Source organism: Patella vulgata, chromosome 3 (genome assembly GCF_932274485.2).
Source record: "Patella vulgata chromosome 3, xgPatVulg1.2, whole genome shotgun sequence".
In the NCBI taxonomy this organism is placed as follows: domain Eukaryota; kingdom Metazoa; phylum Mollusca; class Gastropoda; family Patellidae; genus Patella; species Patella vulgata.
In genome coordinates this window covers 57,170,390-57,185,187 of record NC_065881.2, presented here as the reverse complement: position 1 = coordinate 57,185,187, position 14,798 = coordinate 57,170,390, and the positions used below count along the sequence as shown (strand labels likewise).

The 14,798-nt window shown below is 35.3% G+C and overlaps 1 protein-coding gene across 1 annotated transcript in view; it reads right to left on the bottom strand.

The window, feature by feature from the left end:
• The window catches only part of LOC126814621 (histidine decarboxylase), a 62,263-nt gene continuing 47,465 nt past the window's right edge, over positions 1-14,798 (bottom strand). Inside the window, exons 3-13 of the mRNA XM_050539894.2 lie at positions 13,239-13,352; positions 10,711-10,833; positions 8,659-8,790; positions 8,206-8,349; positions 7,259-7,325; positions 6,402-6,564; positions 5,429-5,499; positions 4,221-4,240; positions 3,746-3,844; positions 3,378-3,479; positions 1-1,815 (exon numbers count right to left, since the gene is read on the bottom strand). Coding sequence (XP_050395851.1) covers positions 1,003-1,815; positions 3,378-3,479; positions 3,746-3,844; positions 4,221-4,240; positions 5,429-5,499; positions 6,402-6,564; positions 7,259-7,325; positions 8,206-8,349; positions 8,659-8,790; positions 10,711-10,833; positions 13,239-13,352 — 1,848 coding nt within the window. The 3' untranslated portion in view covers positions 1-1,002. The remainder of the gene's footprint in view (positions 1,816-3,377; positions 3,480-3,745; positions 3,845-4,220; positions 4,241-5,428; positions 5,500-6,401; positions 6,565-7,258; positions 7,326-8,205; positions 8,350-8,658; positions 8,791-10,710; positions 10,834-13,238; positions 13,353-14,798) is intronic.

Sequence of the window (14,798 nt, the reverse complement as noted above, 5' to 3'; positions counted from 1 at the left end):
GAAGTTAGATAATACCTTTATTTCTACCACATATCAATAATTATAATAGATGCATAACATAGACAATAATATATAGATATAAGCTTATTATAGATATGTTTATATCAGGGATAGATAATTAGATATGTTTGAAATAATTCATGTCATTTTCATTAAACCTTTAACCATATATCTGATTATTCATAATTCGAAAAAAAAACGAGCGTTGCGTAAGGGTTCATAAACAGGAACGGATTTAACATAATTAAAATTAAAGTTGGGAAAAATAAAATTCCATTTTAATTGAAATTTGACAATAAATTGATAGTTATATTATTATAAGGATAGCAGTTTAATTAAAATTAGACCATACTTTCGTTTTTGTTTGTTTTTATTATTTTTATATTTACACTATACACTAAAGTCTAACAACATCTTAAAGTGTGTGCTCATCTTATCTGATTTAAGAACATATGCTTTTCATTTGGTAATAATGATTTCAGCCAATAACAGTGGTTCAAATCCGTATTGAAAGATACATAGTAAAGAAGTGGTTAGATGTTATGTAGAGTAGACGAAAAATATATCGGAAGGAAAAAAAGATTCAGAGTTTTTAATTAAATATATCTACTACAATTTTGTAAAAAAAAAATCTTGATTTAAAAAATTTGGGGTTGAACGTCTGCATTATTAATTTATTTGCTATTTACGTTTGTCGTTGCTTCGTCATATTGAACAATTTCTGTGGGGTTTATATACAACCCTTACAGTCTATCATCATTACAGTATACATACACTAAAGGTCACAGACAATACAGAGGTCAGACCTGAACCAAGATCTATAGATTTCACGGGACGAATCATCGAGTCTGTTTTATGTGACTCTAGTTTTAGTTTATAAAAAAGAAACGACTTTCCCAGCTTGCTTTAAAGCAGCCAGTTTTCAGCAGTCGGTGTGGTTATACATTATACGAGTTATATAACGTTTAATTAAATATCAATTAAATAGAACACATGCTCAGCTCAATCCTCGAAAGATCTTCCGCAATTCTCACAGATCAAATGCACGCCATTGACAGACTTGGATCCGTTTTCACGGTTTCCGTTAGACTGTAATATCATACTAGGTTGCAGACTAATGACGACCTTCTGTTTGCGAGGACTGGAATCTGGATCTGTTTCGTTGTCATCTAAGTCGTCCTCACCTATGTCACTGTTTGGGTTATTGGTCTGGGAGTCGCTCTCAAATGATGACGTTTCTAGTATGTCATCAATCTTAGAATCTAAAGAGCCCTGTTTGAAACGCAATGAGGAGTGTCGCGGACTAAGCGGCGCGCAATCCAAACTCTGCTGTTTGGACGCATCTCGTAGTTTTATACGTCGTCGTGGCGACAGACGTAGGGAATGGCCGTTGAAGTTACCACTAGACAATTCTTTGGCAAATTCAACAATAACGTTGCTATTATCGAAAAGGGCTGCAAAACTGCCGTTGATGAATTTGGGGGAAAATGGTACGTTGCTGAGTATTAGACTCATGCCGAAATCTTTGCGACGCAGACTGCCCATTCGTGGACGATATTTTGGTGTAACTTTATTTGGCTCCTTAACGGGTATAATTTCTTCATCTTCCTCTTCCTCGCTCATTTCGTCTGCCAGTACTTTGGAAGCATAATCTTGAATCACCTTCCAGTCACGTTCTATGTCACTATGTGTTGTGTATTGAGAGGTGACAGTAAAACGGATGACGTATTTGCCTTTCAGAGCAGCTGGTACCATGTGGACTTTACCGGAATGATTTAATCTTTTCAGCAGTAATTCGGTTAGATCATTTTCACCCTAAAACAAAACCAAACAGAAAGTGTTTTTAATAAGTCATAAATTTGAAATGGAATGCTTTGAAGTACGGATTCTTTAATTTATTTTCACATACCGGGGGCGAATACGAAAGGGTGTAAGCCACTCTGAACAGTATGCATACACAACAACACTAATACTAGCCATTGTTTCACCGATTTCAAGACTGGTTTGTCTATTTATTTCATTACAATCCCCGCCCCCACCCCGCCCAATTTTGCATAATACTTTTTGGTCTAGAGTAGGGCCAGATTGTTTAAATTAACGTTTTTCCCCAGGTCGTGGTGAATACTCGTGATTTGGAGACGGAAGGGTCGAGAAATAAACAGACGTGAATTACGGAAATCGGGTACGAAAATGACGTCATGATCTATAGATTCTTTTGGCCTGGCGCACCAAAAAATCGACATGGTCAACCCCCTCATGATTGTGATATGTTAGGGTCTTTGTGGTTGTAAGTATTACGATCATCGGCATGTTCTACAAGCCAACAGTGAGGCTGGTGTCCCCTGCCGAAATCCCGAAATAAATAGACGTCACATATTAATTACTTGCATGTTAAAGTTTATGTTTTTCAAAAGTATCGAGCAACCAAACTGATTATCAACTAACACTAAGTTTCGTCACACTCTATCAGATAGACTCGAAGTCAAAGAAATTTCTTAGCTCTGCTTAGCTTTAGCGGGAAATGTTAATCATTGACCTCAGTCAAAACATTCACCAAATGAACATCAACATTCACCAAATGAACATCAACATCAAGTTTAAACATTTTGTCTCAATTAAAAGCAGAGTTGTTATATTCCAAAGTCTTGACCAATCAAAAGCAGAAAATGCTCATCAAACTTAGTCAAGGTAATGATATAATGAATCTATACTTAGATTTTCATAGCTCTCACTTTATTATAACCAAAATTATTGTCCCCAAAAGCATCAACCAGTGAAATTGCTTATCTCTGCTTACCGTAAGCAGACTATGTTCATCATTGAACACCATCAAGGCATTCACCTAATGAACGCCTACACACCAAGTTTGAACATTCTACCTCAATTAGAAGGGGGGTTATTTTGTTCCAAAGTCTCGACCAATCAAATTGCTTATCGCTCTGCTTACCCTCAGCAGAAAATGCTCATTATCGAAATTAGTCAAAGTACTGAAACTATAAAGTAAAACTATACACCAAGTTTGATCACTCTCACTTAATCAGAACTAAGTTATTGTGTCCCAAAGCATTAACCAATCAAACTGCTTATCTCTGCTTACCCTAAGCAGAAAATGTTCATCTTCGATCACCATCAAGGCATCGACCTAATAAACAACTACACCAAGTTTGAACATTCTAGCTCAATTAGAAGGGGAGTTATTGTGTCCCCAAAAGTGTGACGGACGAACGGACGGGAAGACAGACAGACAGACAGACACATTTTAATAGTCCTCTGCTTTCTTCAAAGGGCGGGGGACAAAAATGTCCAGGGAAAGGAACGGCATGGATTTAACGTTGATGTCTGAATCCTGATAATAGAAAAATTGTTATCTCCCTTACCGCTAATCTGAAAACAACCATTCCGAGGATACGTTCAGCGGGAATCTCAAATCGTTTGTCTTTCCTTATCATATTTTCAAACACCTTGGCTAGTCGCACGCCCTGAAAATAAGCCATAATTATTTATGTGTATAAAACTGTAGGATTCAGACGGCTACATGTGGTAATTAGAGGGCATATTCAAAGATTATTTCCAACTAACATTAAATCATTAGCATTATTCTGCTCAATCGGTAATTGCCACTCTAGGATTATACTATGTTTGTTGTTGTCGAAAAACATGACATCGTTTCCAATAAATAGCCCTACTCTTTCTTAAATTATTTAATACTGCTGGGGTAAGAACCAAGCAAGAAGTAAACCTTTACCTCTCTAACATGTTTCTGGATACCTTCAACGCCAAATGATCTGAGAACAAACCAGAGTTTTAATGCTCTGAATCTTCTACTCAATGGTATTTGCCAGTGCTGAAACACGAGCAAAATACATACCAGTGTTATTTTTGTATTCTAAAACTGTAAGTCTATTTGTAAAAGGAATGAGTGTTATACATTAAAGAAGGGTAACTTTCAGGTCTTATTAGTTCGATTCTTTATTTAAAAATTAACGTATGAGATAACATGGTGAATAATATCGCTAGGACAGCAACGTTGTACTAGAAGAAAGCAGGGAATTCCTAATCAGTTGTCTGAACCACACCAGAAACACGATCATCTGATCGTAAGAAATAGTGATGGGATACGGATATAATAATTCTAATGCAGATAATATGTAGGGCCTAAATCAAAGACATGCATCCCTTTTCAAGTATTGTAATAGGGACTTATAAAGTATATATCTTACCATGTAATCTATGGCCGCACCTGAAACATAAAATCATTAATTATATTTCGGATATTCTTTCATCTTATTCTTCAATGGAATGACGTCGTCTTAACGTCTCCTTGACACTCTACCTAGGTCGTACTGAGACTAACATACAATCATTTGATTTATTTTATAAGAATGACCATAAACGGTCCATGGCAACGGACAATGCATCGTGAACTTTGTTTTTTGTATATATAATATATAATATTACAGCCGTCCTGGTTAAAGTTGTTATATGTTAGAATTTAAATCTAGAATATTAATTCAGATAATGCTTTAATAATTCAAAAAAAGGAAAGTCGACAAATTGTATTCTGTGTACATGTAAATTCTAAGGATAACAATTATTCTATCCCTTCAAAACATCGTGTGTGTGCTATTAAAAGCTGATTAGCCAAGGGTGAAATGTTATGAAATGCTAATGGCATGTTAATTTATTATAATCCATTATTGTTTATAAAACTTTTATAGATAGAAAGTAACTGCCAATATGGCCTGTTTGGTGAATATGCCAATCGTATGATTAATCTATTAATTGTTTTATTTCTTATGTGTACTTGACACGTCAGTCGTTTAGATCTATCCGACTTAGCAGCGTGAGGTACTAGTCGGTTATCCGCGGTCCTGTAAGTGTATGTATATAATTATTATTATAAGTTTCCAGTATTAAAGATTTGAAGAACCATTCCAGACTCTTGTAATATCTGAAGGACTACAAGGTCACAATATATTGTGTATGGGTCCTAGATCCTTTCCGTCTTCTTTCAGCTCGGAGCTACAATATTGAAATACGCTTTCGAACTGAGTGAGTTCCGGGATATGGCGAAAATGAAATGACATGAAATGTCGTTTAAGTATTATTTTTCTGCCGGTCAACACTACGGCCTGGCCTTATCTCGAATTCGAACTGCCAAGGGTTCTTTTACGTGCACGGAAATGTGTCCACGGGACCTCGTTTTTTTGTACCATCCGAACGACTAGACAGTAGACACTGCTTTTAGTCAGGCCCTCCATCGTGCTCCACTAACAGGGGAAACCAAGTCAGAAAATCCCGAGGAATTTTCTCGGACGACAACGGGAGCGAGCTAGCGCCTTACTCATTGTGCCATCCTAGAGAATCCCAGGATATGACACAGTTATAGCTCGGGTTAAGGTCTAAAATAAAACATCATATGTATTACCTGAATTTTCATGTTTTAGATACAATGGATCAACATTAAATGTTCTGTGCAGAGCTCCACTGTTTTTAACCCTATAAAAAGACGATATATTCGGTAAACAAAAACAATAATCATTGTCGATCTTAAAATTGTACTTACTCTTTTCCCTGGGTCAAAAATAAAATATTGTTTTTTTTAAAGGGCGGATGGCTCTATTTTTTGGAACCTTGAAATAGACGAAAATGGTTCTGAAAGCACATATTAATGTAATATGGATGAATGTAAAGTGATTTATATTCAATTATTGTAAAACAATATTGCAATTTCTAATCAATTATGTTCGATTTACTATGTGAACACTTCAAATTGAACGACTGTCGTTTACGCCTTCATAGTCCATTCTACACGTTTATTTCTATTATTATATTGTGGTTTGTGAATGAGCCTTTACTAATTATTTCCACATTGTCTTGTAGGATATGTTTTTATTTGTTCACTACAAACTGGCCAAAACCGTAGAATATACTACTCATGTACTGATTACAAATTTTTAATTGTGTCTTTAATATTGGATATTATAGGGTCCTATATTTTTAAGGCAAGAAAAAACCAATCAATATTGATTGAAATTGACCAATATTGAATTCTAATTCCTGTTTTTAATTTCGAATGTTATGGAAAATATTGAGTTTATCTCCTTCAAAATAGCATTTTGTGTTTCCATTTATTATGTGTGATGGCAATCTGCTTCGTACAAAATATACGTCCGTAGATAAACCCAAATTTGAAATATAACAAATTGTGTCAAAATGAAACTAAAATACTAAACTCGGCAACGCTTGTTACATGTACATCACTAATTAGGCCGCGTCGCTGACCGAACAAAATACCTTCACAGCACAATGTATGGCATACGTGTGCCGGTCTTCATTAACCTGTCTTCATCATCTCAATTCTTATTAGATTCGACTAGCTAAAAGTGTATTGCTCTTACCACATAGCGGTACAATCAAAATGTACCATCATCCATTTTGAAGGGTTAAAAGCGAACGTCTGTGCATGTTCAATACCTTCCATATATTTTCTGTATTCAGGACAGATAAAAGCAGTTCCAGCATAAGCGGCATCAATGTGCATCCACAATCCTTCTGAATCACCTGAAACACAAAGTCCATAGATAATGCTCCAACACTCCAGAATAAAGCAAATACAGACTTTCGTAGCATACACAATGAACAGTTTAAAATTATTAAAATCTATCAATCCTAACGCATGTTTGAGGCCATCTAAAGTTCACATTACTGTCTATTGATATCATCACGCCGCCATGATTTTTGAGGTATGTTTGTTTTTGTTTGTATCTAACCTCAAATAAAACAACGAAAATGAAGATTGGTCTTCTGGCTCATTACAACTTTAAATGGTTAATATATCTAGTCGTTCGGATGGGACGAAACTCCGAGGTCCCGTTTAAAAGATCCCGTGGCTGTTGGAATTAGATATATAAGAGTAGGACGTAGCGCCGCTGTCAGGGCAAAATTTCCCCATAGCACATTGTATGGCGTATGCCCGTCTTCATTAGTCCAGTCGGGGCAGACCAGTAGGACGTTAAACCCCATTTCATTTCATTTCATTTCGGTTAATATATCACTGAAGCCAAATCAGTGCTATTTTATATACCAACCTTGTTGTTGGCCATTTTTGAGTCATATTTGTCACCGAATCTCCATATTTTACTTTTTGCTGGGTTTTGTTAAATACATGTAGATGCGTTTGATTTTTTTTTTATTTTGTTCGCTTAAAAGGATCGATGGTAATTCCTTTGCATTTCTAAATGTAATACTAACTTACAAATTTCACCTAGTTCTTTCAGATTATCGAAAGCACACGCACCAGTTGTTCCTAAAGTGGCACAGACCTAAGAATAAATTATAATATTTAAGACAACATTAACTCTATGTATTTGTACACTGCGGAGGATGCCTATATCATCATATATATCTTCTACTTCCGGTTGAATAGTACACTGCGGAGGATGCCTATATCATCATATATATCTTCTACTTCCGGTTGAATATTTGACCACTTGCTCCCCGTTCAGTTGGATATTTACTTTGCAAAGTTTGGTTTCGCAGTTGGAGATTGAGCATGGTGCTATTTGTAATCATACAATACTTTACTAGTTCCCGGTGATAACGTTACATTTGCTTCCACCGAGCATTCAGTTCAGCAGAATATTTGTTTCGCAACGTTTGTCGTGGTAAACCTAGATTAGGCATAGTATGTTTTTATATGAATCCAATAGTTTATTAAACTAAGTTCGGTTGAATTGAATACGGGGCAGGATTCGGGTTTGGTTCTGTGGAGAGGGATATGCGATACCTGTATTTGATTCTATACAATACATAATCCAACGTTAATAACCGGATGACCAAAACTGATCAGCAACAACTATTCTCTTGGCATCTAATATCACCGAGAGGGGTGACATTAACTGCAAATTAAATTCTGAAACCCTTTTCAAAATATTAGAAAAATAAATAAAGGTGTTGGAAATATAAAAATGTTTTCCTATTGAGTGTAAATGGGTGCGTTAAAGGGGTAAAGGGGTAAAAGGGACCAATTCTGCCTGGGCCATTATGTACTACTACGTCCGATGAAAACAACGTACGTCACAAGTAGAACTATACAGGGCGTGACCTTAAAAGTCAGTCATCTTGTACAGAGTTAAAAGAAGGCTTTCGCATTACCGCATTGCCGTATGCCATAGATTATTCATATATATTTTTTAAACTCACAAAAAAGGGTATAAGTCCTTGTTCTCTATCTCTGTCAACAGCTTCTTGAAGTATTTCACCACGTAAACTTAAATTGTCATCACTTTCTAATAATCTTAGCTGTACCAATCCTATCAATGTAGCCTTCTCTACTGATGAATGGGCCTACAATAAATGACATATTATAAACACAATCTTATTATGTCATATCATTTTCATTCAGGAAAACATTCGGATGGAACTAAAGACCGAGGTCTCTTGTACACATTGGCAGTTGGAATTCGTAATAAAAGTGGACCGTAGCGCCGCTGACCGGGCAATATTTTCCTCATAGCACGCTGTATGACCTAATAACCTCTTCATTAGCCCAGTCGGCGTAGAAACGTAGGACGTTAAACCCCATTACATTTCATCTCTACCACTGTGAACTGTCATTTAAGGTATGTTATAATTACCCCAAACGTTAGTACTTACCTGATCAGAGCAATAAGCTACGAGTCTGGCGTTAATTTCAGCATCTTCTAGTCCCAGACTACTCTTATAACGTCTGATGGCTTCTGATCTAGCCGCCAATAGAGATACAAACGTGGCGTTACTGGCTGTTGTCTAGAAAGAATTGCAAAAATAATATAATATAATGTAATAATATAATGTTGTAAACTAGAAAGTTAAAATTATATTGCTTCTAGCGCAAAACATTTGTCAAATTGCAAAAAGGTTTACGAAACTATACAGGCTAAAATCTGCTTTAATATCAAAGCATGACAATACATTAAAAGTAATAATAGAAATACAAATCCAAACTGCAATGTTTAAGAAATAAGTCGTATGAATTACGTGTGTAAATAGCCAATTTAACAGACGTACGTAATACGTTTCAAGCACAGAAGTAAACATTAGTATCCGTACTACCTGGTTAAGAATTAGAATTATGTCGTGAATTCCGCTCCATACTATATCTGATACCCAGACAAGCTAGTAATTCACGCCATTACCAACTTGATTATACCAAGAGTATAAGGTTCATAGATCGTTGGCAAATACGATACAGTGGAACATGGTCTGTCAACCTTAATAGGACTGAACTTGAATGTTTGTGTTATTTAAACATACATTATGTAAGAGCTAAATCTAAATATTGTAGGTCTTTCTTTAGGCCTGAAATGTTATATAAACTATTAATTAGTCTTTTATTAACATGACAAGAATATAATTAACTTTCGATGCCATCGGATATCTCCAATATTAAGTAAATTAGAACGGTTCATCCATATTTTGATTTAATCTAAAAATCGTGAAGCGAGGTTAAGCTTCGAACAACCAGTGCGGTGGTTGCAATTAAAAGACAATATTGGTCTCAGTCATTATTACATATGTGATAGAACTGGTTAAATACATTCCAAATATAATTTTAACACAAAGATCATTGCTACGGGAGATGTGTAACAAGCACGTGAAAAAACGGGAAGTGACGCCAAACATGACAAACACGAGTTGTCCTTCTATATAACTGACTGAAGTAACGAGCGATAACAGACAAATGATCCAATTTCATTTCACTGATAATTCCGTTGAAGTTGAAAAGTTATTATATGGGACGGTGAAAGGGTATCTCACAATTCAAAAATAGAATTGGCTGTCACTCCGTTTTTATTCATTCTGTTCTTAATAAAAACATGGTAATGCACGGACTTTTTCTAATTTTTTCGTTATCTTTTATCTACTGACAGCCAATTCTTTTTTTTCAATTGTCAGATATCCTCTCATCGTCTCATATAACAACTGTTCATCTTCAACTGAATTATCAGTGAAATGAAATTCGATCTTTTGTCTGTCATCGCTCGTTACTTCAGTCAGTTATATAGAAGGACAACTCGTGTTTGTCATGTTTGACGTCACTTCCCGTTTCTTCTCGTGCTTGTTACACATCTCCCGTAGCAATGATCTCTGTGTTAAAAATAAATTTGGGATGTATTTCTTAATAAAAACATGGTAATGCACGGACTTTTTCTAATTTGCTCGTTATCTTTTATCTACTGACAGCCAATTCTTTTTTTGAATTGTCAGATATCCTCTCATCGTCTCATATAAGAACTTTTCATCTTCAACTGAATTATCAGTGAAATGAAATTCGATCGTTTGTCTGTTATCGCTCGTTACTTCAGTCAGTTATATAGAAGGACAACTCGTGTTTGTCATGTTTGACGTCACTTCCCGTTTCTTCTCGTGCTTGTTACACATCTCCCGTAGCAATGATCTCTGTGTTAAAAATATATATATTGTCCTTTAATGCACATATCTTGACAAACCTTCAAAAGCTAATATCTTCGCTTGCAATGGAGCAATTTGAATAAAATTTGCAATAAATTCATTTTGCATTATCTATTATAGTAAGAATGACAAACTTTTTTATCTAAATCTTACACAATGTAACTTTAATACAACAACAAAAATGTCTGAATTGTCTTAATCGAGGGATATACATTGTCTGTCAGATTGTTTTTAGTAAACGGTTGTATAAGATACCTGTAAAACACCTCCACCCATTGTTTGTTGATTACTATGTAGAAATACTGATGGAAGTCCAATCATTTTACCTAACCAATCCATTACTATCGTCTCTAATTCAGTACATGCTGGACTACTAGCCTATAATTAAAAAAAGCCAATAAAATAAAATATAAAAAATTATTAAATTCACTAGATTTCTAGGATTTTCATGGCGAATGTTCGAACACAGGCGCGCGACAGGATCAAATTCTAGACTGCTTACTGTTATTCTGACAACTGTAATATATAATATATAGGAGGTATGTCACCCATACTTGTTTACTAACTTGACAGGGCTGGAAATTATAATCCATCCCTTAGTCCCTAACTTTGGCTAATAACATATAGCGAAATGAATGGAAGATATAACTTTCGGCGAAACAAAAATGGCGGGTGATTTACCTTCTAGACATTAAATTGTAATAGTAAGCAATAACGGTTTTGATCGCTTCATGTATATTCGAATAGTTAACAATTATTTGTTTATGTCTACATTTGAACATCTAGGATATTGCCACTACATCGCCAGTATCTAAGTTCTAAAAGTTCTCTGAAGTTCAAACTATCAAGTATGGTGTCATACTGTCAGTGGCGCGGGAATGCGTTTACCGACCAGTTTTATAGCGACCTTTTTAACGTTTGTGTTAATCACATTCATCACCTCACAGATGAAAGTTTACAAATCGCGGTAATTGCTTTCCGCTATAAATCATAACCTCACTATTTAAAAGGTACCTAGTTTCCAAAATTTCCCAGAGGCGAAGACATAGCATCCCCCCCCCCCACACACACACACCTGACCCCACTGCCTCACACCATTGCCATCTGCCCCCACAATTTAAAGTCTGCGAACCCACTTCATACATAGTTCCTGTGCCACTACAAATGGTTCCAAAAGAATGATATAACATTTTTAAAGGGTTTGATAACCGGGGTGCATTTAAATTGCCGTGTGTATCAAGCAGATTGGAAATATATGGGAAATATAGTGAATACAATTCTCCGGCAATTTTTCATTTCTATGTTTTTGTTTCGAAATAATTTTGCCGCTTTCTATCAGACTGAAAGAAAGGTCTATATCAATATTTCCAAAATGAAAGTTACGTGTGCTTAATTTTCATGAAAAACACAGTACACAGAGTTAACTCATATAATCTACATATTATACACTGTTAAAATTATATGTATATTTACAGTTATAAGTATAGTAAAAATACAGTGCAGGATTTGTCAAATCACATGGTTTGTTAACTTACATTTAAAACGATGTCGATGCATAATTATAAATACAAGGTTTATGTAAAATTACATCAAATTTAATATAGTAATACAACCATATGTTAGTTTACATTATATGAGCTGTATATTAACAGAAATGCCGTTTGGAGTATTATTTTTACATAAAATTGTAAATTTACTGTCAAATAGTGGTCACATCGGTTATTTCCCCTTTGACCACATATCGAATTTTGCGCAAAATATTGACTGTTCTGTCAGTCACTTTAGTCCATTTTAGAGAAATAGGTTATTCAAAATCTGAATGTACCGAACTGGCTAATAAAGACATACATATGCCATACATTGAGTTGTGTGGGCCATTTTGCTTGGACGGTGTCATGCCACCTACTCTTCCAGTGTAAGGAGCAGAACAGTAGCACTTTAAACCCCATTTCATTTAATTGCTTTATTGTCTGCGATATCACCTCGGTGGAAGCGGACGTAATATACAAATAATTCACACAATTTCTTTACATTATCGAATGTTGTGTTACGTGCTGAAAGTTCCGCAAAACTGTCTGTGTTAGCCAGGATAGAACCTAGGACTAATTAGCCAAGCGGGGACAAACACATTCCTTTTAGTTACATAATATATAATTCTACAATAGTTATGAGGTATTTATACATAAACTCTGTCAAAATACACAACATTCTTTTGTATTAAATGTTATTGTAAAAATTTATGTAAATTAACATCATGATAATTTTACATGTACTCCAATTACAGATATGTAATTTTACCTTGGATGTATAATAGCTAGAGGTAAAGATACATTACAGACTGTGAAATAACATGCAATGTTAAAATACAGTTATAACGATAGCAATATTTCTGCCAGTTAAAAAAGGGTAAAAATACATAATAATGTATAATAATGTTAACAGTGTAGTTGACCAGAACATGTTTCCGTGCGTCACGTGTTCATGATGATACGTAATGTTTTTCGTACCGGTGCTACTGAAACTACAAATCCGATGATTCGGATGTATCTTGTATGCTCAAATCCCATTCAATACAATAAAATTTCATTAAATTGTGAAACCACCAAAACCTACCACTTGTGATTTTGGTGTCGTTTCTGGGTACAGATTTACCTTGTCTTAGCCGACATTTTGATGGAAAGTAAATATACATTTTCATAAATAATAACGATTGTAGGATTTGTAGTTTTAGAATACAAATAATTTATATATAGTGTGTAGACTATAATTTTTGTAGAACTTACCCAAGTGAAACCCAAGCAACCGATTCCATTAGCCAACATATCTCCTAATAAGGAAGGAAAGGAGTTGAGGGCGGGAAAATAGGCATGCATATAAGGGCTCTGCCAATGTGTTATCTGAAACGAAAAGCGAGAAAAATAAGAAACTTTCCCAGCTGTAATTTTTAAAAAAATTGAAAATACGTTTAGTATACTTGTTATACACGTACAAAGGACTTTAAAAATATTTCCGTAAATAGTGTATCAATCAAAATGAATGCATGTATCACGAAACAATTTAATCAATAGCTTTATGTTTAATTATTTGCACCTTGATAAACAAGAATTCATTTAAACTTAGCTAAACAGTAATTCATTTGCACTTAAACAATAATTTAGTATTACAAGTTTAAATCATAACCGACAGCCCAATGATCAATTAACGCCACGAAAAGAGAGAGAGAGAGAGAGAGAGAGAGAGAGAGAGATGGTTAAACGTCCACTCGACACAAACTATGTCATTCCGGGACTAACATATGGTTTAATTTTTTATTTCAATAATTCGCTTGCGCGTAGGGGTTTTAGCAGTGGGAGGAAACCGGAGGACCCGGATAAAACCATGCCAGTTGACTCGCCACGAAAAGAGAAATAAATTACAATACTGGACACAAAAACAGGTCCAAGTCATATGACCAATTAAAAGAACTAAATTTAAATATTGAACTAAAAAAGAGGTCCAAACCACATGGAAATATTTTTTAAGCTTACATTTGGTTGTTTTAAATGGTAAACCTGTCAAAGGGAAACACAATATCAGTGCAGCTTTTAACCCAATAGCTGGCAGTTTTGCTAGCATAACTGCTAAAGTGTCTAGTCGTTCGGGAGGGGCGGAAAACCTAGACCCGTGTACACGTCGGTGTGTCCAACCGTTGGCAGTTTAGAAGACGATGTGGAGTAGGTGGAAACGCCCCTGTCCGAGCAAATGTACCCCACAGAACACGCCAAGCTTCATTAGTGTAGAAATGTAAAACATTAAACCCACAATTTCACCTGCTTACAGAATATTTAGAATATAATGGACAGTCTTCATGAATGCAACTGAAATAGTATAGTCCAATTCTTCTTACAATTACAGTTGTCGCTTTAATCAAAACTGCCCTTTTTCTATTTTGTTTATAATGTAGCAAATAAGGGCTTCAGGGTGCAATTCAATATAACCGACGCATGTGATTAAAAAAAAAACATTTTGCTCATTACTGAACGATTGGTTAATAAACATAATATGGAACCCAATTACTATTCTGAGGGCTGAGAGAACTCCAATCTGATTAAAATACAGATCTATATTTCGTTTCTTTTTAATACTTTCGATGACCTCTACTACATGAAGGTCGAACAACGCTAGGTTAGAGACGGTCCTGCTCAATCCACATAGTCATATGTGCTAAAATGTGCAGGACCGTCTCCGATCTAGCGTTCTCCAGGAAGATCTGACCGGTTGTAGTGGGAGGTTGCGTCAGGGGTCATACGAGCGGTGATTGAACCTATGACGTCAGACATTTGATTAACCAATCAGCGTTGATG